Source organism: Phyllobates terribilis, unplaced genomic scaffold, assembly GCF_046119375.1.
Source record: "Phyllobates terribilis strain yellow unplaced genomic scaffold, ASM4611937v1 Scaffold_2__4_contigs__length_985480577, whole genome shotgun sequence".
Classification (NCBI taxonomy): domain Eukaryota; kingdom Metazoa; phylum Chordata; class Amphibia; order Anura; family Dendrobatidae; genus Phyllobates; species Phyllobates terribilis.
The window spans coordinates 401,921,178-401,947,204 of record NW_027362762.1 but is presented as its reverse complement, the minus strand read 5'-3'; the positions used below and the strand labels follow the sequence as shown (position 1 = coordinate 401,947,204).

At 40.9% G+C, this 26,027-nt stretch overlaps 1 protein-coding gene across 2 annotated transcripts in view; it reads left to right on the top strand.

Moving 5' to 3' along the window:
• GUSB (glucuronidase beta) overlaps positions 1 to 26,027 on the top strand; it is a 99,951-nt gene that overhangs the window by 50,829 nt on the left and 23,095 nt on the right. For both annotated transcript variants that reach the window (XM_073664945.1, XM_073664947.1), the window contains 7 exons: positions 961 to 1,142; positions 7,467 to 7,609; positions 15,875 to 16,062; positions 17,051 to 17,203; positions 18,656 to 18,834; positions 19,980 to 20,126; positions 25,877 to 25,961. In XM_073664945.1, the coding sequence (XP_073521046.1) occupies positions 961 to 1,142; positions 7,467 to 7,609; positions 15,875 to 16,062; positions 17,051 to 17,203; positions 18,656 to 18,834; positions 19,980 to 20,126; positions 25,877 to 25,961 (1,077 nt within the window). The remainder of the gene's footprint in view (positions 1 to 960; positions 1,143 to 7,466; positions 7,610 to 15,874; positions 16,063 to 17,050; positions 17,204 to 18,655; positions 18,835 to 19,979; positions 20,127 to 25,876; positions 25,962 to 26,027) is intronic.

The window sequence follows — 26,027 nt, the reverse complement described above, 5'->3', positions numbered from 1 at the left end:
AACTTATAGAATTGATGCTTATGTAGGAATAGAGCCTGATAACAGAAGCTGTGAATCCTAGAAGGTTTTTATTAGTATTCACTAGCAGTTAGCTGGAGGAAGTGCTTTATATCCCGCTAATATGTCCGGTATTGTGCTGATTGTACTGACCTGGAGAATTATTTTGCTATATTATTTTTACAGCACAATGGACACTGTAAAAACAAACAAATTATTTTTTTTTCACTATTTAACCCCAATTTTTTTCTGGTATCAATACGTTGCAATGTGAATCAAATAGTGTTATGCGTAATTATTAGTGTTGACCGAGTATGTTTCATTAACCCTTTCGACAAGCACGCTCGGGTGCTCGCCGAGTATTTTGGCGCGCTCGGCATTTTTTCCTGTTGCTGCGGCTGCAAGTGTCATGGCTGTTAGACAGCTGTGACACATGCAGAGATTGCCTGTCGGTCAGCTTTGTTGACCGAAGAAGGGGAGGGAAAAATTAAAGCTAAAAAATGAGAGTGCCCGGAAGTGAAGTGTTTTAATGGAAAAGGTCCAAATGTCTGTGCTACATTTCTGTGTACTATCATATTATTCAATGTATGCTAGTGTGCAGTAAGCTTCTCTTTCAAATACATCTATCCATATGAAAGGTGCTAAATGTATGACTGCAGGGTCGTACCACTCCTTAGAACAAGTGTCCTTTTACTCCGTGTGTACAAACATGGTAAAAAATGATTACAATGGAGCGACAGAGACCATGCCACCTACATTCAAAGTCTGTGGGACCGCTCTGTTATTTTGCATACGCATTTATAAGGTAACTCACATTGTCCACTATGTATTACATTACAGATAGGAAAAAAATAGAGCAAGTATTGTGCAAAATGCTGAAAGAAAGGGACATTTCCAATATGTCGTCTTCTTTTTTTTTTTGTTATTGGAGTTTGCGTTTTATTTACTGTGTCTTGTTTGCAGTGGGTTAATGGTGTTCAGGTGACGCAGCATGAAGGAGGACACCTGCCATTTGAGGTCAACATATCCAATGTTCTAAAAGGTGGTTTAGGATCTCCCTGTCGCATCACCATTGCTGTGAATAATACCCTCACTCTAAACACCTTACCGCCAGGATCTATTCAATTCATGAACGACCCCGCACGGTAAGTAACGTGACCGTGCCACAGCTTTTTCTGCCAGTTCTTCAGTTTGAAACATTGGGGCAGATGAATTAATCTTTTGTAATATTTAGACAGTGCAATTTATCACAGTGTCTTATGCTGGATGGTATATTTGGCGCATCTTCACACACTCTTGTCTAACTTTACATCACATATTCGTTTGCTTAGTTTACCAAGCATTTTGCAGCAAACTTTTGGTGCCCATTGTGACATTTTTACGAAGTCCTACCAATTTACTGCCTAGCCACTCTTAACCACCCGGCCATAAACATTAGATGGCCATCTCAACTGACTCTCCTATGCGTTTGACCAAGCGTCCCTGTGTTCTCTACGAGAAAGTGGCCAGCCTACACGTCGGCCAGCGGCTAATCTATGGGAGAACAATGCGATCGGTAGTCTATCGGACATGTCCAATTCACGTCTGCTCCAACAGACTGGCGCCCTATATGTATTAATTAGACTGTTGGCCAAAATCGTTGATATCGGTGGGTTAAATTGACAATCTATTGTATATGGGGGCCTTTACCTGTCAATTCAGACAAAAAAAATGTGGAAGACTTATAATAAATGTGGTACAAGATACCTGATTTTTGGTGCATTGGGCCAAAAGTATTCTGCATTTAACATGGATCTCCTCTAATGTCAATTTTGGATGAAATATATTTAGATATTATGAACACATGGAGGGAATATTTTCCAACAAATGCAAAGATGCATCCACAGAGAGGTAAAATTTACGCAGTGGCTTAGCCAGACATTACACAGAAGGTGCAGGCATTAACTAGAAGAAAGGAAAATGGGCTATTGGAATAAAAAATAATGCCTAGGCCTCGTTACACACTTAAAAATAGAAAAATAAAAGAAGCGATCAAAACAGCAAATCTACCACAAAATGGTATAAATAAAAACCGCTCGCCACCCCAACGCACGTTGCAGCTATGGCCTTCATGAGGGGTTAGTTTAATTTTACTGCTTTTTTTTTTCCAGTTTTTTAGTACTTTTGTGCAGTGAATTTTTTTTTTAATTCAAAATTACAACTCCCAAAATAATAAGTCCTCATATGGCTATGTTGACAGAAAAATGAATAAGTTATGGCCATTGGAATAAAGGGAGGAAAAAGCTAAAGCAGAATTGCTGTTTTGTATATTTCCCTCTCAACATAACTTATTACTTTTATTAAGTTTATTTGTATCACAAAAAAAATTCCACTGACAAATACAACTCGGCCTGAAATAAGGAAGCCCTCACACGACTGTCGCTGAAAAAATAAATAAGTTATTGCTCCTGGAATGTGACAATAAAGAAGTGAAAAATAAAAATGGTTTGTAATTGATGTCCAAAACGGTCTGTGATGCTAAGAGGTTAAAATACACATAAAATAACAACCAAAAGGCTGGGTACCCTGATAACCAGCTCAAAGCTCATTCCCAACGTCCCCTAAAACAATGTACACAGGTAATGTCAAGAATGAACCTAAGCCTAAAGTGTTTGACAGTGTTCATAACAAGATAGGCCGCAAAGGCTAAAGAATCAATACCAAAGCCTGTATTTTGAGAAGAGAGTAGTGTTGGAAGGAAAACCCCATGAGTTACATCACTACATGTGGCTCCTCCAGGGGTGCTGTCTCTGAGTGCGCTGTGATGACTTTTGCTCTATCGTGCTTTCCTCCCTTATTCGCACTAATACATGTTTTATATTTCCATCAACAGGACTTGTTTTTTTTTGTGTTACGTGTTGTAGTTTTAAATGACCCCATTCATTTTACCATATATTATACTGAAAAATGGGAAAACAATCTTAGTTTAAATGGTAAAAAAAATATATATATATTCTGCCATTGTTTTTATCGCGGTCATTGTGTGTTAAAAATGACAGTGATACAATTCTACAGGTCAGTATAATTATGGCAATACCACGATACCAAACTTGTACGTTTTTTTTTCCCCCATATTTAGTGGCTAAAAATTATACAGAACCTCGTATTAAAATATATATTTATTATTGTTTGTGTGTTTTTCCGTCCATGGAGGACTTGTTTTTTTTGTGTGCTGAGTTGTTGTCGTTGTTGCCATTTTGGGGTACATATGACATTTTGGTCGCTTTTTATTGTGGTTTTTTTTTTTTTTTAGCAAACAAAAAACCTGCAATTATGGCATTTCCTTTTTTTTCTTCATTTTGATGTTTAAAGTAATCTTTAAATAATTTGATATTATGATAGATCAGACTTGCCTCAATTTTTCTTTAAATTCTTTATTTTTGAATGGGTAAAGAGGGAGTGTTAAAGTGCAAGTCTCTGCTTTAGGGGCGTTATATAACTATGAAAATAAAAAAAAAAATTATTGTTGGTCCTCTACAGTCAGTGATATTTAATTTTGATTTTTGTTGGTGGATTCAGTATTGAGTTTTAGGTCCTCATACAGTGAATTGATGACATTATATAACTATGATCTGGCAGTTAATAGATGGATAGCAAGGTACATAAGAGCGTGGGCGGATCAAGACTGATTTCTAGTCCAATAGTACCACCTTGGGATCGGAACCTGGTGCTGGCGGCACCAACTAGCTCATCTTTTGAAACTGTAGATTCATCATCCGTTAAAAACCTTAGGTTGAAGACAGTTATTCTGGTGGCTTTAACTTCAGCTCATAGGGTTAGCGATATTCAGGCCTTGTCAGTTAGTGCTCCCTTAACCCTATCCTGCAGAATTTGAGTAATTTTAAAACCAGACCCAGCCTACCTTCCTAAAGTAGTCACTGGGTTCCACAGGAGTCAGGAGATCGTCCTCCCTCCCTTCTGCGCTAACCCCAGGAAGAAAATTCCCTAGGGAAGAAACAATTCACCACCCCCGTGATTTCTCCCTCCAGGGCCCTAGGAAAGATCTGAGAGCCTCGGAAAGTACTTTAGTTAGATGGATTGAAGAAGCCATCAAGTTAGCATATTCCTCAAGGTGACATCACCGCTCATCATTTCGGATCTCGTGGGAACCGGCGCCTGTGAATTGAGGTAACCTTACTGACAAGTGGAAAATTATTTTTGGGAAAGAGGAGATGCTAACTAATAGTGATCACCAAAATGATAAAGAAAAAAATAAATAAATAGTGATCAATAGCAATATCAATCTATGAAAATATATCAATTTATTAAATACAAATGTTTCCTGACACATATACATGTAGTAACAAACTAACAAACATATAAAACACCATAAAATAGTGGAAAAACACCACTGTCTAAGGAGCCAGCTGATACATTATAATAGAATCACGTATATAATGATACAACAAATACTATAAATGATAATTCAATGAACGAAGAAATACAGAGCGCACAGGCTCAGTGCAATATCTGTGATGGTCAATGATGCCTAGACCCTGCAATGCACTAGTTAAATAACAGGGTAAATGTGTAAAGGCAAGTAAAGCACATAAAAGGCTGAAAAAGCAGAGTATGGCAAAAAGCAGTACCTGTTTCCCCACACTGAATGGTGCCCCCAAAAAGTACGCCCCTGATGAAGACACCGTGAGTGGCGACACGCGTTGGGCTCCGCGGCGCCAGCTGTTCTTATTATATTTTTTTCAGCGCAGGCTCTCACTTTCTGGTATCATCCCCTTATTCAGTGCTTTAGGTTCCGCTGTGGTCATTAGCTTATGTTAGCTGTAGGGACCTATTTGGTTTTCCATTAGGATCGTACTTTTTGGGGGCACCATTCAGTGTGGGGAAACAGGTACTGCTTTTTGCCATACTCTGCTTTTTCAGCCTTTTATGTGCTTTACTTGCCTTTACACATTTACCCTGTTATTTAACTAGTGCATTGCAGGGTCTAGGCATCATTGACCATCACAGATATTGCACTGAGCCTGTGCGCTCTGTATTTCTTCGTTCATTGAATTATCATTTATAGTATTTGTTGTATCATTATATACGTGATTCTATTATAATGTATCAGCTGGCTCCTTAGACAGTGGTGTTTTTCCACTATTTTATGGTGTTTTATATGTTTGTTAGTTTGTTACTACATGTATATGTGTCAGGAAACATTTGTATTTAATAAATTGATATATTTTCATAGATTGATATTGCTATTGATCACTATTTATTTATTTTTTTCTTTATCATTTTGGTGATCACTATTAGTTAGCATCTCCTCTTTCCCAAAAATAATTTTCCACTTGTTAGTTCATGAGATGCTGCAGGTAGATCCCGTTTATTAGATGGTGCCCTCCTCATTTATGGTGGTTGGTAACCTTACTGACGTCACCTCAGCTCACAGTGGCCGTCTCTAGCGGAGTACAGTGTGAGACCCAGCAGTGGCTGCTGCTCCAGTCTATGTATGGAGCTTTGTTCTGTGAACAGAGCTCCATATACTGGATGAAGAAGACAGAGATTGTCGTGGGACCGCCATTTGGATTACTGCGGACCAGTGTGGATACATTTTTTTTTTTTTTTTCAAATAAAGGACTTTTGTGTGTTTTTCTTCTGACTACGGGGTTAGTAATGGGGGTGTCTGACAAACGCCTCTCCATTACTAACCCGTGGACTTGAAGTCAGCGCCAGCTGCTGACATCAATCCCATTATCCCAGTTGCCAATGCGCCAGCTCGTGTATTTTACTGTACTTGTTAATAAATAAATTTAATAAAACGACGTGTGTTCCCCCCCCTATTTTTAATAACCAGCCAAGGGAAAGCAGACAGCTGTGAGCTGGTGTTATTATACTGAGAAGGGACCAATATCCAAGAATCTTCCCAGCCTATTAATATCAGCCCCCAGCGGTCTGCTTTGCCTTAGCTGGTTGTTAAAAATAGAGGAGGGCCCACGTCCCTTTTTTTTTTTTTTTTTTTTTTTTTTTTATTATAGGGTCCCCCCCCATTTCCCATTTTTAACAGCCAGCAAAGGCAAAGCAGACAGCTGGAGGCTGATATTAATAGGCTGGGAAGGATCATTGATATTGTCCCCTTCTCAGTATAATAACACCAGCTCACAGCTGTCTGCTTTCCTTGGCTGGTTATTAAAAATAGGGGGGAACACACAGCGTTTTATTAAATTTATTTATTAACAGTATAACAGTAAAATACACGAGCAAGGCACTGCTCTACTTGGAGCTCTGCCTCCTGGTTCAAGAATATTTTTAATATTTTTTAATTCTGTTATTTTAAGTCTTTTTACTATGCACATTTGTTTGCAGGGCAATTGTCCTGCTCTTACCCCCATTTTTCTTCTTTTTGCAGCCACCTAGCCCTTACTACGACCATTTTACAGCACCCAAACCAAACTTTGGACTCAAGTTCTCCTGAAATTCCATGGGTTGCTCATCCCCTAATCATAAATCAGCTGAGAGAAGCTGCAGAAGAACAAAGATAAGAGTTATAAACTCTCCAGTCAGAGGATTTTCAGTTCAATCTGCATCCATTAATAGATAGTAAAACACAGAGACCATAGAAAATGACTGCAAATTTTTTTTTAATAACACTCAATTTAAATTGTAATAAATGCCTTTTGATGGTGTTAATGGCTTACCTGACGTAAGCAGGGCTTGCGTGTCATAATGACCTCATGTGGGTCCCGAGAATGCGAGTGCTGACACAGCTGGAACTGCACCGATATGGGAGTATAAGTTTTTATTTTATCGGGGATCAACATTAAGATTCAGAAGGGGTTGTCTTGGTGGACAGCACCTGTAAAGTGGCTTTGGAGCCCAGGTGCCCTGAACTTCTAGTAGTGGCGATGCAAGGTATTTATGTTGAATGGGATAACATTAAACTACCTTTTATCAGGGTTAGTACTCAAAAATAGGTCTAGGATGTAATTGGTCTAATTTTGATAAATTTAACATTTTTTCGACCTTTAATGTGTGTTTTTTTTTTTTTTTTTAAGGGATTTTTTGAGATCCAGAGGGATAAAAGAACCTAGTTACCAGTAAAATCGCTTTCAGCTCCTGTTCACACGATGCTTGTCTGCATAAATGAAATCCTGAGTATTAAGGTTACCCCTACTGCTTTGCAAATCACAGGCTTCAGTATTGTACAGCATGTGAATGTTAAGGCCAGTGATTGGTTGCAGCGGTCATGTGGTTAAATGGCACATCATTGCAGTCAGTGTTACACGTGTCTGTGAGATCAAGTGTCTTTGTTTTTTTTTGTGTGTATTGTATTGTTTACATTCATAGTAATCGTTGGATAGCTTTCATAAACTATTCTGTATCTAGATCATTGGGTAGATTGCTATTTGATTTTGCACAGCCAATTTACTTTGCTGTTCTAAGTTGTGAAATACATAACTCACACTATGGTCTTATTTTCATCATAGATATCCTAAAGGATATTTTGTTCAAAATACAGAGTTTGACTTCTTTAATTATGCTGGAATACATCGGCCTGTGGTTCTTTACACAACTCCCTCGGTGTACATTGATGACATCACCATTATTACTGACAGATGGGGAAACACAGGTAAGAATTCCGATGTCATCCAGTTGCATGGTCTTTAGCCCATAACTAATGCCAACACGCTTTGGAACGGCAGTCATTAAGGGGCCTTATTCCCTCATAGCCATTTTAAAACGGTGGTGAGAAATAAGTTATTAGTGCCCACCAGAGTTGAAAAATCTATGGGGTTTCATTTTTATCTTTAAGCCTTTTAGAGATCATTTCATTTTCAGCTTGCTTAACGGTTCACAATAACAGTAATTTTGAACAGGGCTGCCCAAACTTTTACATGCCACTGTATACTGGTGATACAGGCATGATCATTTTTTGTAGGATCTCTAATAATGAGGATGTTCCATAATTATACACTATGGGCTTTACTAAATCAATGTATATAGGTCCATAAAGTAGGTATGGTGTCATAGCTGAACAGTAAATCAAAAATTGCTACCCACCATTACATCCACATAGGTAAGAGGGTAAACAAAAGTGAAAACTCAGACGCCCCCTGAGGAAGTGGGTATGAAACGCTCGTTGCGGTAGAGGGACATCTGACAGCCCTGGCCACAGCCTGTACCAGTACAGCTTGTCACTTTAGGTAAACCCTTCTTTACAATCTTTCATAAGCTACGTATTTCTCCTAAGCACTGGCACTTTACTAGCCACTGGCTCTTATTGGAGGATTATGGTAGCATGACTTGAATGCACTTGCACTTTCCACAGTATTAATCTGTATATCAAAATGATAGGGGGATTGTGAATTTCATTTTTATTTCCATCCCATCATTTATTCAGGTTTTCTATCATATACATCCTCAATATTGTTATTTGAATGTTGTTATGCAGATGGATTCATTATCTGCACGGGACATCTATATAATTGTGAAGTACCTTATCTTTTGAGTTGATTGGATGCTTTGGACCACATGTGGCTCGCGGCTGTCTGCCAGCATTATCATCATTTCTAGCAAACCGCTATGAGGAGCAGGACTCCAGATGGTGACTCTTATGAGTAGTCCCAACATAGAAGAGCAAATCTGGATGCACATATTCTTGTCTTGGGGTTGGAGAGAGAGAATAAATGCTAAGCTGGACATAGGATGATGCTGCCAGGTTGAGGAGGTGCTTGAAGCTGGATGCGATATTCTGTTGGGAGTACTAGGTGCAATGATACTGAGTGAGGGTAAGGTGTGAACCCCTAGATTCATGGATTCTGCCTTGACACTGGCGGACACAGACAGAAGAGAGCCCCTGTACAAGAACAGCATATGGGCCCTTTGAAGTCCATCATAATGAAGAATTCCACCTGCTTGTCGGCTGTGCGCATTTTTTAAACACAAGACTAGGAGCTTTCTTTGAGAAAACCATGTTAGTGATGCACTTGAGAAAACCATGTTAGTGATGCACATTGCATCACTAACAATGTACTGGGGGCAGTTGAATAGCTAAAAACGACACGACCGGTTCCTTTTAAAAAGGACCTGTTATCAGGTCAAAAGTGACGAGTTTTTGCTTTTTGTTTTACTGCAGCTGTTCCCCTAAATATTCCTTTTCCTGTTTGTTTTTTACTATAATTAGTCATACGGTTCCTGAGATAAGGGCCTTTTTATTTAGTGCTACTTTTTATGGCATTTACATGTCTTTAGGATGCTCTGAACACCGCGCCCTTGGTAGAGACCATAAAAAGTAGCACTAATTAAAAAGAACCATATGAGAAGACATAAAAAAAAAAACTCAGGGAAGCTGAAAGGAGAAAATGAAAACAAACTGCCCATTTTTGACTTGGTGACCCCCCCACCTTAAGGACCTTGGGTATTTCCGTTTTTGCGTTTTTGTTTTTTGCTCCCTTATTTTTTGGTGAATATGGCCATGTGAAGGCTTAATTTTTGCGGGACAAGTTGTACTTTTAAACGCCATCACTGGTTTTACCATATCGTGTACTGGAAAACCGGAAAAAAATTCCAAGTGCGGTGAAATTGCAAAAAAAATGCAATTCCACAGTTGTTGTTTTTTTAACCACAATCACTGAATGCTAAAACTGACCTGCCATTATTATTCTCCAGGTCATTACGAGTTCGTAGACACCAAACATGTATATGTTCTTTTTTATTTAAGTGGTGAAAAAAAAATCCAAAGTTTACTTAAAAAAAAAAAAAAAAAGCGCCATTTTCTGAGACCCATAGCGTCTCCATTTTTTGGGGTCAGGTGAGGGTTTATATTTTGCGCATCGAGCTGACGTTTTTATTGATACCATTTTGGGGCAGATGTGATGTTTTGATCTCCCATTATTCCATTTTTCTCGTTACGCCATTTATCGATCGGATTAATTCTTTTTTTTATATTGATAGATTGGGAGTTTCTGAACGCGGTGATAACAAATATGTGTATGTGTTTTTTTATTTTTTTTATTTTGAATGGGGCGAAAGGGGAGTGATTTTTTAACTTTTTTTTTATATTTTTAAAAACTTTTTTTTTTTTTTTTTTTTTTTACACTTTCTGCTTGCTTCAGTAGTCTCCATAGGAGACTAGAAGCTGCAGTTATCTGATTGCTTCTACTGCATACAGGCGACGAGCAGATTGCTTGTATGCAGGAGAAATGCTCACGTGCTATGAGCGCCGACCACTGGGTGGTGCTCATAGCAAGTGAGACATGACAACCACAGCGGTCTGCTGCAGACCCCGGGTTGTCATGCCAACCCATTGGCAATGTTAAATGACGCTGTCAGAGATTGACAGTGGCATTTAACTAGTTAACAGCCACGGGTGGATTAAGGGGTTAATTAAAGGGATCTTGTCATTAGATGCATGGTGCCTGAACCATGGACCGCATGAGTCCAAGACATATTGGATTGCACGATTGCAGATAGGAATGTTTTATTCTGAAATTCTACAATTTTTCAAAGTAAACAAGATTTGAAAAGCTGGCTGGGAGCTATAGGGAGAGACCTGACTAGTGACTCCCCTCTTCACTCCAGTTGATTAACGGTTCTTTCCTATTTGTGTACATAGGGAATGGGACAGGTAGACTAGTCAGATCTCTACCTATAGTCCCTGGCCAGCTTCTTAAATTGTTTTCTCTGAAATGATACAGTGTTTCATAGTAAATAATACCTGGCTGCTATCGCACAGCCAGGGTCTGATTCATGCTGCTTGTAGTTCGGGCAGCATGAGTGTAATGAAAGGTTCCCTTTAACCGATTACCAACACACTGGGTACATCATATGCTGGCTTCCTGACTTTGATGCGAGCTTGCAAGCCAAGCCCGTATCTTTCCCGGCAGATGATGGCTGTAATAATCAGCCATCTCATGGGTAGAGATAAGCTGTTAACCTGTTTAATACCACTGTCGATCTGTAAGAGCAGCATTTACAGTATGCCGGCAGGAGGAGCAAATCATTCTGTGCCCCCATTGTCGCAGACGTGATGTGATAGGGGGCGCAGCTGGGTAACCATGACAACCAGGGCTATGTTGAAGACCCCTGTGCCTGTCATGAAAGTCTGTGGCTGGTGTTCATAGGAAACCGTGATTTTTTTCTATATAAAATACTGTTTCATTGATGTATATAGAGCAAGCGATCGTTCAAGTCCCTAAGGGGACAATCAAATACAGTGGAAAGTTTAAAAAAATATATAAAATAAAATGTTTTAAATGTGAAAAATATATATATATATATATATATATATATATATATATATATATATATATATATATATATATATATATATATATATATATATATATATATATATATATACTCAAATCACCCGCCATTTACCCCATTAAAAATTATAAAAGAAAAAAAAATACATATTTGATATCACCGTGGTCATAAGTCTAATCTATCAAAATATAAATTAATCTGATCAGTAACGAGATAAAAAATAAAAAATCCAGAATTGCGGTTTTTCGGCCACTGCAAAAGCACAAAAAAAATATAATGAGGCGATCAAAACATGGTATCTACCCCAATGAGATCATTAAAAACATTGGCTTGGGGCGCAGACAATTAAAATTTTTAATGTTGCGGCTTAAGGAAAATAGCATCACAAGCAAAATTTTTTTTTTTTTTTACAAAATTCTGACTTTTTTTCACTACTTAAATGAAACAAAAACCATACATGTTTTGTATCTGCATAATTGTACTGACCTGGAGAATCATATGGTCAGGTCATTTTTAGGGTAAAATGAACACTGTAATTAAATTGAAAAAAAAAATTCTGTTTTTTTTTTTTTGCTATTTCATCACACTTGGAATTTTTTTCCCTGCTTTTCAGTACATCGCATGATAAAATGGATGGTGTCAATCAAAAGTACAACTCATCCTGCAAAAAACAAGCCCTCACGTGGCTATATTTACGGAAAAATAAGAAAGTTATGGCTCTTGGAATAAAGGGAGTAACGAAAAAGCGCACCTGTTAGTAGGATTGTGCTTAGTAACAAGAAAAGCTACTGCGCGTGCGGGGGGGGCCATTTTGGGGCATGTAAATTTCATGTTTGCCACACAAATTACACAGGCCGTATGTAAAACAGTTGGCAGGTCACTGACAGCACAGTCACCTGTCAGAAGGCAGAGATATGAATACATAATCAGAGCACAAGATAAAGCTCCTTCCCAAAGGCCGCCCCGAAGCACGAGCATATCATTATGGCAGAAATGAAAATAAAGATTATAAAAGAACCACAGGACGGATTTCATCAACCTAGGTATAACGGCGCCCACCTGACAGTGTATGTGGTTTACTGAGCACAATCCTGCTAACAGGTGCGCTTTAAGGGGTTAATTGGATTGTCCAAGTTTATAAATTGATTGCCTATCTTTAGGAAAGGTCATCAACATTAGAAGGGTATAGGCAAGACTCTTCACACTCCTATCGATCAATTTTATCAAGGGGCTCCATACTGCACAACACTGCACTTCTTCTCTTGTCTGTGTTTTATATTACAAGTATTCAAGCTAATGGGACATAGCTGCAATATCGAGCACAGCCGCTACAATAATTCCAGCCTTATGCAGTAGACCTTGAATAGGCCATTAAAAGTTTGTGGAATGTGTTTATTCTGTGTTGTACTTGCCATCTGTGGAGACAATAGTTCACTTCCTGCATGAATTTAGGGAAAAAAATACATTGTACAAAACAAGCTAGAATTTCTTCCCAAAACATGTAAGTCACACGCGGGTTCCCATGTATGGTACAGGTTTCTTAAACTCCGCCCGCACCCAACCCGGCTGATGCCGACGGTGGTACACAGCTGGCTTTTTCCTGTAACAGCAGCGACCTGAGCTTACTCCAGTTGCTGATGTTTAGTCATTTGCAAAACAGAAATGAACTGGAGTACAAGTTGACATACATGTAACGTGTAGGAGCATTAAACAGACAAAACCTAAGATAAAAACCAGAAAAGCAATAACCTCTAGTATTAAAACCTTACCATGTGTCAAAAATGACCTCAATGTGAAAAAGGGCCGAGCAGGACTGCGGCTCAAACATGGACACCCAGCAGTGGGAAACTATATAAATATAATGCCCATCTCAAAGAAAGGGAGGCCACACACTAAATGTGGCACAGCTAAACTCAGCTGTTCTGCCCCTCCCCCATATAGGACCTTATCTGAAGTAAGTCATTTGTGTTTTCTAATCTTCCAGAAACTTCTAATCGTGCAGGAGTTTAGGTCAGGAGATCAGAACTGTATCATTACATTTCATACACTGAGAAACCAAAGCTATTGTGGGGGCATGTTCTATTTCTGCTTATGATTGGGTAACTCATACAAGGGGGAAGAATTACACACACATGGTTAAAACCATCTGATTACACACACTTGGACTTAACATAAGTTACCGTATTTTTCGGACTATAAGACGCACTTTTTTTCCTCAAATTTTGGAGGAAAGTGGGGGTGTGTTTTATAGTTCAATATACATAAATACTGTGGCTGTGGGAGGTGGGGGATGTGGGTGAAGCGACAATGGCGGAGTAGCTGTGCACAGGAGGCAGCAGCCACCTGCTGCAACCTACACTGTGCCCGCTACTAAAGAAAATTAATATTCACTGCTCCCCACGCCTATAGGCGTGGGGAGCAGTGAATATTAATTTTCCTTAATAACCGGCACACTGTGCCCGCAGCACGACTCCTGGTATGTATGGCCCTCCTCATCCCTCATGCCGGTATGTATGGCCCCCCTTATTGAGGTATACTTGGCACCCCCTGATCCCCGTCATGCTGCACAGAAGGAAAAAAAAAAAAAACTTTCATACTCGCCTTCTCTCTCCTCCAGCGCTGTGTCTAGCTCTGTGCAGGAATAGTCACTGCTCCCTACGCCGGGACTGTGTGCGTTGGGAGCAGAGACCATTCATCTCCCTAATAGCGCGCACGCTGTAGCCGCAGCGCGGCTCCTGCTGCACTCGGCTGTCAGCGCGCCCGCTATTATTCCGGCACAGAGCTGCACACAGCACTGGAGGAGAGAGAAGGTGAGTATGATTGGTTTTTTTTTTTGTGCAGCTTGATGGGGATGAAGGGGGTCATACATATAGGGATGAAGGGTGCCATAGATACCAGGATGAAATTACCCCTATAACAGGGTCAGCAGCAGATCCCCCTCCTCCTTAACAAAGCATCATGACTACATTTTTTGCTTACATTTTTTTTTCTATTTTCCGCCTCTAAAACCTAGGTGCGTCTTATAGTCCAAAAAATACGGTAACTCATTAGGTGTCAAATACCTTTTTATTGCTTAAAAACTTCACAACAGAGAGGCGAATTAAAAAAAAAAAAAAAAAAAAAATGTTGTAACTGTGGCTGTAGAACTGAATACATTGTATATCCTATTCAAAATATTGTGAAATGTCATCTTTATTGGGGTCTGCAGGCACAGAATGACTGTTCATATCAAGTATAGGCAAGCGGTTCACTGCTGGTGTGGCCAAACATTTAAGTGCACCTTTTCTCCTACTGGTTTTCCCTCCATTTCCATCTACCCCCTCTATTTTGATTGCGAGCTCTTCCTTTTATAAAGTTAGAGAAGGGCGGAGACAGATGGGAAAAAAGTAGGTGGGAAGGTGCACTGAATTGTTTGATTACATCTGCAAATTGCCTCTTCAGAGAAGAAGAGGACTTGTACTCTATAGCACCACCTATTGGAAGTAGCAATCCTACAAGTCACAATCAACCCTTTAAAGAGTCGTGTAATATGACTTGGGGTAAAAGCCAAATCAGAATCTCTATTTGCAGACACGGTGTTTCGGGTTGTTGGCCCTCGTCAGTGCAAAGTATGAGAACTGATTTGGCTAGGTGAGAGGCTCTTGACTACATCATGATGCACCGAGCGCCTGTACTTGGATTGAACAGTCATTTCGTGTGGACAGAGTCCCTTTAACCCCCTTACGACATATGACTTGCATGTAAATTATGTCATGTCTTCCCTTGACGCGTGCTTGCACCCCGAGCCTGCATCTTTCCCAGCAGATGATGGCTGATTTAATCACCCATCATATGCCTTTTAACAGATGCGGATGAAGTGGAGAGCCGCCAACTGCAATTAACTTGTTGAATGGCACTGTCCGTCTCTGACAGTGGCATTTAACATGTGCCGACAGGGGGCAGGTAATTTTACTCACTCATCGGCACGCCCGTGACGTGATCGTGGGTCACCATGACAGCCATAAGCCTGTAGCTGGCATTTATAAGAGATTGTGATTTTAGCTATACACAGCAGTGCTGATATAGATGATTGCAGCTTCAAGTCCCTTAAGGGGACTTAAATAGAAAAAAAGTTTATGAAAATGTGAAAAAAAAACAACCCACAATTTCTAATCACTCACCTCTTGCCCCATTAAAAATAAAACAATTAGAAAAAAAACTCAATTGATATCATTACGTTCATAAAAGACCAATTCATCAAAATATAAAATAAATCAATCCGATCTTTAAACGGCATAACGAGAAAAAGAATCAAAACGCCAGAATTAAGTTTGTTTGGCCGCCACAACATTGCAATAAGAGGGCGTCAGCTCATGGTGCAAAAAATAAGCTATCACGCAGCACTATATACCAAAAAGCGTTATGGGTCTTGGAAAATGGCGACACAAGCAGAGGGGTGTTTTTTTTTTGTTTTTACAAATTTCTGTTGTGTTTTTTTCACCACTTAAATAAAATCCAGAATCGCAGAAAAGAAAAATCAACTGGTCATGAAGAGGTTATGGAAGTTTGGTCTCCGTAGAGTTCTATTATTCAGCACACCTCTAGTCATTGATTGCATGTTTGTTTTTTTCTTTCTTTTTTTTGCCAGGAATTGTAAAGTATGAAGTATCTGTAATTGGCTCCGAATATTACTCAGTAACTGTTACCTTGCGTTGTAAATTTGATCAAGTGGTAGCCACTGCACAGGGGGCTGCAGGAGAGCTGAAAGTGGCCAATGCAAATTTCTGGTGGCCGTATTTAATGGATGAAAGCCCTGGATATCTATATTCTCTTGAGGTAAAGTACTTTTGCAAATTTATATTTTCTTCAGGCAATATCGGTGTTGGCCAAGAGTATATGAAACACTAGATACAGTTACTTCTACAACACTCCCCTGTTTTTAGACTTTTTTTTTTTCTTTTGCTGGTTCATAGGCGCAGGACTAAGAAAATAATGGCAGTGCTATAATCATCTTATGACAGATGGTCATGAGGCCTTATGATGTCCATACTGTTCCCAGACAATAGAGTGCTGTATACTACACTATTTTCCTTTATTTTTATGGAATCTGTATCTGTATGGGTCACATACCAAGCTTTCAGGACTCCAATAAAGCCCACCATACTCATGAGATGGCTGCCGGCAGCCTTCTACGATGTCTCTCCAATACACAGGAGCACTCATGTGGTTGAGCGTTTCGTTGTTCTCTATGAGAGAGCCACTGCAAGACATTTCTGGTGGTGGTTTCTTTCCGAGAGAACAAAAGGATCAGCAGTCCAAATTCTGACATGATGGATGAATATTTTCCCTTGACGAGAAATTGTCCATGGCTCCCATACACCTTAGCGTGATGGCTGAACCCATCGATATTGGCAGGAACAGCTGTGCTACTCTTATGTGTATGGGGCCATAAGTGTGCCTCATTAAATACATACATACTCTTTAGCGCTATAATATTCATGGCAAAATGGCTTTCTCTCTCTTGCCTCTGAACATAAAATAAGGCCACGTTCAGTATTTGGTCAGTATTTTGCCTCAGTATTTGTAAGCCAAAACCAGGAGTGGTGATAAATACAGAAGTGGTGACGTGTTTCTATTATACTTTTCCTCTGATTGTTCCACTCCTGATTTTGGCTTACAAATACTGATGTCTGAACATGGCCTTAAAGCAATACACCAACATCTCAGCCATTTCATTTGTCAGACCAAAAGTGTTTATTGTAGATATTCTAGGTTGCCATATTTCTTTCTATAAAAACTATTTTAAAGAAATTGTTGGTTTCAGGTGAAAATAAACGTGAATACAGAAAGTGGTGGATGTGAGGATGTGTACACTTTACCTGTTGGGATAAGAACAATCCAAGTGTCATCTCAGCAGTTCCTCATCAATGGGAAACCTTTCTACTTCCATGGGGTAAACAAACATGAAGACTATGATGTAAGTAGGCAAAATTGTTGACTATGATTGAAACCGTGTACTCAACTATGTTAAATTTGTATTTAAGAAAAATATATATTTGCAATGGAAAATTCAGTTTCATTAAATTTGAGTATAATACCTCACTGTGAAGACTTTGTCTGTGTACAATAAAGACTTTTTTTAAGCATCTTGAGAGATCCTTAGCCCTAATGCTATATGATGTATCTATACATCAAGAGCACCTGCAACTTTGTTCAATAATAACAGTTTAATATTATCAAAGTGAATGAACAAGAGAAATCAAAATCAAATCAATATTTGGTGTAACCTCCCTTTTCCTTCAAAACCGCATTAGTTATTCTAGGTACACTTGTACAAAGTCAGTGATTTTGTACAGGTTATAATCAGATGTATAAGTAACAAATGTATACAAAATGGGTGATAATCAGCATTTTCATATGTTCATAGGTTAAAATGCAATTATTAACTGAAACAGAAATAGACAAACTCTGCTGCAAAGGTGAGCTTCTGGAAGACCGTTTAATGTCACAGGTCATACACCATGGCAAAACTGAGCACAGCAACAAGACATAAGGTAGTTATACTGCATTAGCAAGGTCTCTTCCAGGCAAATATTGCAAAGCAGCCTGGGGGTGTCAAGATATCATGTTCAAGCTCTTTTGAAGAAGCACCAGGAAAAGGTACCCAGTGGTCAGCCAAAGACGCATCCTGTTTACTTCCCTTCAATATTAGAATATGTCCAGCAGTGCCATCAGCTCTGAACTGGCAGCAACCAGTGGGACCCAGCTACACCCATCTACTGTTCAGAGAAGCCTGGCTGGCAGCGGTCATCATGGAAGTATTTCAGGCAAGAACCATACCTTTGACATAGAAACAAGGCCAATTGAATCAAGTATGCACAAAAATCTAGGAACCAGGATGCAGAAAAATGGCAGCAGGTGCTCTCAACTGAGGAGTCGAAAGGACTGGAGAGCGTCACAATAATAAGTGGTTGCAGACAATAGTGAAGCATGAGGGAGCTTCCTTGCAAATTTGGGGCTGCGTTTCAGCAAATGAACTTGGAGCTTTGATCAGGATTAATAAGGATTCTCAAATTGGAAATCACCAGGAGGGTGGTCCTGCTGTTATTTCTCCACAGCTTCTATCACCCCCCCCCCCCCTCACAACAGGACATATAGGGAATTTTCAAATCAAGCAAACTACAAAGGTGGTGAGGGTTTGAAAATAGATATTTATACAGGGCATTTTATGTATTGGACAGGCCCTTTAAGCGTACAATTTTGGATTGAGTTTACCGCTCCTAGGGTTATCATGTGGGTGATCACTACTGAATGTACTAAAACCCCTGAGATCCAAGTTGCTTATATATGCACTATATTATTCATTTTCTTATTTACTCTAAATAAACATTATAACATGTATAAACTAACTGATCATTTGCTTTTAAAGATTAGAGGAAAAGGTCTGGACTGGTCTACAATCGTGAAGGATTTTAACCTGTTAAAGTGGCTGGGAGCAAACTCATTCCGGACTAGTCACTACCCATATGCTGAAGAGATCATGGACCTGTGCGATAAATATGGTATTGTGGTCATCGATGAATGTCCAGGAGTGGGCATAAGACAGGTGTAAGGAACACTTATTGTAATTGTTTCTTCTGTTTTTTTCTGCATGAAACTCTATAGAGAATAAGAGAAGATCTTAAGATGAGCTTTTCTTCATGGGATTTGTTAAAAGGGGGTTTCCAAGATTACAATATTGATGACCTATCCTTAGAATAGGCAATTAATATCAGATCATTAGGAGCCTAAATCTCGGCACCACTATTTGGAGCTGCTTTGCAGAGGCCTGCACACTGTCTACTTAGTAGTAACTGTGCAGCATTGTCCCATTTGAAGTATATAAGAAAATGCTTCAACCACTAAAACTACTTACTAGGTCGCATGCAGATACACAGAAAGATGGTAACATTGGCTGCAATTTAAACCGATTCTCCCCCACTTTAAAAGTTACAATTTATTGGACAAGGGAGGTGTAAGGAATAAGAAAAAACAACAACTATACCTACCTCACGCACTGGCGCTACTCCTCGGAACTCAGTACGTTGCCTTCGGTTAGTCTCTTGGCATCCGCATAGGCTGGGGGTATTACATGATCATCTGACGCCTGCACATTTCGCCAAACAGTAAGAAATATGTTGTAGTGTGATGCCCCCCATTGGATCCTGATGCCAGGAGACCGGCAGGGGACACAATACTGAGTGCGGAGGAACATATCTGGTTAGGCGGTGAGTATAGGATTTTTTTTATTTCATGGGACTTTATAGTATTGGACAACCCCTTTAAAGATTAGTGATTATTTTTTAATATGTGACACATGGAAGCATTTAACATTTACTCATTTCCAAGTACAGCAATCTGTCATTTATTTTGTACATAAAGTTATTGCACACAGTTACTATCACATGTGCAGTGCAACTGGTTCCTGAGCCTTAAAATAAGTGCTGGGAAAGCTTTTCAAGTACAAAGATGCTTTGTAATATCAGATGTAGGCTGGAAATGTTCGCATTACTCTGTCCACGGTTTGGTCACACATTCCAGTGGTGTCCAAAATTCTGAATATTTGTCTGTTAGTATTAGGTATGCATATACAATAAATATAAATCAAGGGGTGTAACAGCAAACTGGAATATTTTATTATGTTTAGCTGAATATACTTTTGCTGTGAATATTTTCTTTGGTCTCTGCCTTATTTTTCTTCGTGTTCCTGTTAGAGAAAGTTTTGGAAACAAGTCTCTGCAACATCATTTAGTTGTCATGGAGGAACTTGTACGCAGAGATAAAAACCGACCTTCAGTGGTGATGTGGTCAGTCGCCAATGAGCCGGCCTCACAGCTTCCTCCTGCAGGATATTATTTTAAGTAAGTGGGTAGCCTTGTTGAATACAACATGAAGCATCGTCCAATATATCATTACCATATTGGTACAAAATGGTAATATTCTGTCAAATGTATTTTCCCTGTATGCATCGACATCTTTGCCTTTTTATGATTTTGCTGATCTTCTGTTCAGAAATATTTGGAAGTATGCTACTTAATAAAAAAAATACAGTGGGTACGGAAAGTATTCAGACCCCTTTACATTTTTCACTCTTTGTTTCATTGCAGTCATTTGGTAAATTCTAAAAAGTTCATTTTAGTTCATGACGTATTAATATGCGTCTGTGCCCTGGGCTTTAAGAGCCTGACCCGTATTAATACGTCATGGCGATCGCTTGCGCACACAGGCTGTGCAAGCGCGATCACCGCCGGGTGTCAGCTTATTGTCACAGCTGACACCTGGTACTATGTGCAGGGAGCGGTCCCGCACCGCTCCAAGCACATTAACCCCCGCAATGTTGCGATCGAAGTCGATCGCAGCATTGCAGTGGCTAAGGGGAGGTGATCACAATACTCGCCTCCTCTTCCGGCCTCCAGCGCTGTCTGCCTGGTCATTAACGTGCAAACCACCTTGGGTTGTAAAGGGGTTAAAGTACACTCTGCACCCCATCTTGACTGAAAGAAAAAAGAAATGTAAAATTTTTTTGCAAATTTATTAAAAAAAGAAAAACTGAAATATAATACGGTCATAAGTATTCAGACCCTTTGCTCAGACACTCATATTTAAGTCACATGCTATCCATTTCCTTGTGATCCTCCTTGAGATGGTTCTACTCCTTCATTGGAGTTGAGCTGTGTTTAATTAAACTGATAGGACTTGATTTGGAAAGGCACACACACCTGTCTATAGAAGACCTTATAGCTCACAGTGCATGTCAGACCAAATGAGAATCATGAGCTCAAAAGGAACTGCCCAAGGAGCTCAGAGACAGAATTGTGGCAAGGCACAGATCTGGCCAAGGTTATCAAAGAATTTCTGCATTACTCAAGGTTCCTAAGAGCACAGTTTCCTCCATAATCCTTAAATATAAGATGTTTGGGACCACCAGAAGTCTTCCTAGACCTGGCCGTCCAGCCAAACTGAGAAATCGTGGGAGAAGAGCCTTGGTGAGAGAGGTAAAGTAGAACCCCAAGATCACTGTGGCTGAGCTCCAGAGATGCAGTAGAGAGATGGGAGAAAGTTCCACAAAGTCAACTATCACTGCAGCCCTCCACCAGTCGGGCCTTTATGGCAGAGTGGCCCGACGGAAGCCTCTCCTCAGGGCAAGACATATGAAAGCCCGCATAGTTTGCTCAAAAACACTTGAAGGACTCCCAGACTACGAGAAATAAGATTCTCTGGTCTGATCAGATGAAGATAGAACTTTTTGGTGATAATTTTAAGCGGTAAGTGTGGAGAAAACCAGGCACTGCTCATCACCTGCTGCCCAATACAGTGAAACATGGTGGTGGCAGCATCATGCTATGGGGGTGTTTTTCAACTGCAGGGTCAGGACGACTGGTTGCAATTGAAGGAAACATGAATGCGGCCAAGTACAGAGATCCTGGATGAAAACCTCTTCCAGAGTGCTCTGGACGTCAGACTGGGCTGAAGGTTCACCTTCCAACAAGACAATGACCCTAAGCACACAGCTAAAATAACAAAGGAGTAGCTTCAGAACAACTCTGTGACTATCTTCACAAAAAGACAGAAAACCTGTCCAGCACTGAGGAAGGACCAGGAATATACAGTGGGTACAGAAAGTATTCAGACCCCTTTAAATTGTTCACTCTTTGTTTCATTGCAGCCATTTGGTAAATTCTAAAAAGTTCATTTTTTTTCCTCATTAAAGTACACTCTGCACCCCATCTTGACTGAAAGAAAACAGAAGTGTAGAAATTTTTGCAAATTTATTAAAGAAAAACTGAATTTTTTTTAAAGGGGTCTGAATACTTTCCGTACCCACTGTAGGTACTGTGTTCTTTTCTTTGTAGGCCTCTTTCCGTTTTTCGATAAACAGTAGAATGATGCTTTACCAAACAGCTCTATCTTGGTCTCATCTGTCCACAAGACTCTTTCCCAGAAGGATTTTGGCTTATTCACGTACATTTTGACAAACTGCAGTCTAGCTTTTTATGTCAGCAGTGGGGTCCTCCTCGGTCTCCTGCCATAGCATTTCATTTCATTCAAATGTTGATGGATAGTTTGCGCTGACACTGATGCACCCTGAGCATGCAGTCTTCATTTACATAAAGTGTCTGCAGAATTTGCTTCTTAGAACTTACAATCCCTTTTTAATATACATCGATCATTTGCTGTAACTACAATTATTTCACTAGGATTGAAGCTCATTGTGATTCATTTAATTTCTCTACAGCTTCATTGGGGGACAGGAGATCATGGGTGTATGCTGCTGCCACTAGGAGGTTGACACTAGGCAAAAAAAGTTAGCTTCTTCTCAGCAGGGTGCACGCACCAACTGACACAAAGCTATCCAGTTTTAGCTTTGTGTCAGTAGGAGGCAGAAACAGGTTTGCTCCCAAACCCGTTTTTACCTTTTTTAGGGTTTTGTGTTTTATTAATCTTTTCCCTTTTTTTTTTTTTTTCCAGATTCAGCTGGTGACTATGGGCAACAGAGTGTAACCGCTCACTCTATCTTCCTGCCTTATAGACCTAGAGAACAGCGTGATCTGATCCCTACCCCACTAACACATCAAATGTGTCTCGGGGCGGCCAAGTGACGGTCCTTGCCATCTATCCTCAGCCCGATCGTCCATCATAGCGAGACAGTGCGGGGGGGGGGGGGGAGACTTATTCCCAGTGACTCCTCTACCTGGGGCTCCTGAAGACAGTCATCCATTATGTGAAGAAGGGGTGAAGACCGCATCCGAACTAGGTATTCTCTTCTTCTCCAGGTGGTCTCCGGCAGGGAGGGGCTCCTGACAGTCATCCGACTAGTTCCCTGGGTGCAGGATTGGGCTTGACTACGACACCCCATCAAGTGGCTCTCTGTCCTTAACGTGGGGCTCACTGTCTTTTTAGGCGGTGCGGGAGCTGCAGCTTTTTTCTCCATCCGTGGTGCAGCTCCCCACTCCCCCAGGTCAATCCCATGAGCTAGCTGATCTTGCAGATCAAATTGCTCATGTGGGAATATATCTGTTCTCTGCGTCTCTAGATACTGCTGGTTGATCGGTGCTGGTTTCCAGCAACATAGTGACTATACGCAGAGTCCTATGCCTCAAGACTTGGAACGCAGACGCAGCTTTTAAGAAATGCCTCACCAGTCTCATCTTCCAGGGCTCCCACATGTTCGGAGCCAGATTGGATCAGAACATTTCCGATGTTACAGATGGAAAAAGCACATCTCTTCCGGTTTCCATTTTTTTCAAGCCATCTCCTCCCTCCTTCAGTCAGGCATTATCATTCACGTTCCCCTTCAGGAACGCTTTTCTGGTTCCTATTCAAATCTTTTTGTGGTTCCAAAGAAGGACTGTTTGTTTGTCCTATCCTGGACCTCAAACTCCCGAACAAGTAAGTGTGCCTTCGCCATTTCAGGATGGAGTCCCTCCATTTGGTAATAGCCGCCATGGAACCTGCGAAGTTCCTCTGTTCCGCATCTCATCAATGATTCCTTAATTTTGCAGTTTAGGATTTACCTTCCAATAGCATCCACCCCCAGTGTTTTCACGAAGGTCATGGCGGTTGTCTTGGCCCTCCTACCTTTCAGAGGGATTCTAGTCATCCCCTATCTGGACGACCTTCTGATCAAAGCCGCATCCTATCTGAACTGCCGAGAGAGCCTCCAGCTTACTTTTGACACACTTTCTTGCCAGGGCTGGCTCATCAACATGGCAAAGTTGTCTCTGATCCTGGCCCAACACCTAGTTTTCCTGTTTGACACCACATGCGCCAGAGTCTTTCTTCCCAAGGAAAAGGTTTATTCTTTTCTACTCAGGATTTGCTCTCTGACATCCATCGCCCTGCCCCCTTCAGATCTGCATGAGCATGCTGGGCAAGATGTTAGCTGCAATGGAAGTTGTCCCCTTTGCGCAGTTTCACACTCGCCCCCTTTAAGTTGCCCTTATATCATGTTGGAACAAGGAGATCTCCTCCTTGGATCACTCCTTCCTCTGTTAGTAAGACAGTCCCTTGCCCGGTGGCGTCTCTACTGCCTCATTTGCCACGTGAGATAGTTTCTCCTGTTACACTGGCAGTTTGCGACATGGGACACCAGCCTTCTCAGTTGAATTTTAGTATTTCATCAGCACACAGTCCACTCTGGAGTCCTCCCTTCTCTTCAACATCTTGGAAATCAATACCATCTATCTCGCTGTCCTGCATTGGCAGGACCTCCTAACGGGACACCTGCTGCACATCCAGTTCAACAATACCACAGCCATGGCATACATCAATCATCAGGGCAGTACTCAAAGCAGATCAGACATATCAGAAGTGTCTCAGATTCGGTCATGGGCCGAACAGAGGGTGCCAGCGATATCAGCATTATACATCGATGAGGTGAACAACTGGACCCCCGACGTCAAGTCTCTGACCTTTTCATCCTGATTCAGAGGAACCTAGCTGCTCGCTCCCATGTTATGATCCTCCTGTAGGGGGTCACTCATTCCGTTCTCCCATATCGTCCTCCCGTAGATCTCGGGGATCTCAATCTGTTCCTAAACACCCTCCAGGGCTCCCTCTTTGAGCCCATTTAGGAAGTTTCTCTCTTCTTGTTTTCCTGGAACGTTGCCTTCCTTGTGACGAACACCTCCATCAGGCGCATCTCGGCGCTGGCAGCTCTGTCCTGCCGTTTTCCCTTCCTTGTCCTCCATAAGGACAAATTAGTGCTGCATCCGGTTCCCTCCTTTATCCCTAAGATGGTCTTCCCTTTCCACCCTAACGAGGACATCGTCCTTTCATCCTTCTGTCCGTCCCCAGCTCATCCTCGGAAACAGTCCTTCCACATGTTGGATCTCGTTAGAGTACTGCGCCTCTTTCTTTCCAGAACAGTTTCCTTCAGACGCTACTACTCTTTGTTTCTGATTCCCTAAGGCCATCTCAAATAACTTCCCGCCTCCAAGGCCACAATCGCTCGTTGGAGTCGCTCTGCCATTCTGGAAGCATATCGAGTACAGGATAGACTGCGCCCACCTGTGGTTAAAGCTCACTCAACGGGGCTTCCTGGGCTGTTCGTCATCAGGCCTCTGCGTCACAGCTCTGCAAGGCTGCTACCTGGTCCTCTATTCATACCTTCTCCAAATCCTACAGGGTACATACCTATGCCTCGGTTGATGCGAGCTCAGGTAGGAAGGTTTTGACCTGATCTGGGCATTCTTCCTTTTCTCCCAACCTTGAAACTGCTTTTGGACATCCCATGGTCTCCTAAGTCGTCCCCCCCCCACCCCCCAGAGCTTTCATTGGGGGGACACGGCACCCAACCTTGCTTGTGCCTATGTTGGACCTGTTTTGAAGTTGTTTTCTTCTTGCTTCTCCTACTGCTTTCTCACTAACTGAATAGCTTCATGCCAGTCAGTGGGTATACCCTGCTGAGGAGGAGCTAACATTTTTTGCCTAGTGTCAGCCTCCTAGTGGCAGCAGCATAAACCCGTGGTCTCCTGTGTCCCCTAATAAAGGCTCAGAAAAAGTGATTTTACGGTAAGTACCCAAAATCCGTCTTTTTTTTTTTTTTAAACTTTGCGAATATCACCAAGATTTTATTTTGATAAATTCTTTATTTTTTTCACTTTCATAGGACAATCATCGCTCACACTAAAGATTTGGACAACACTAGACCAGTAACTTATGTCAGCAATGCAAACTTTGAAAGAGACCAAGGTGTAAGTTGAGCATGTTTTACCTTTTGATGGCAATTTACAGTGGTGAAAAGCCATAAAAATATATTG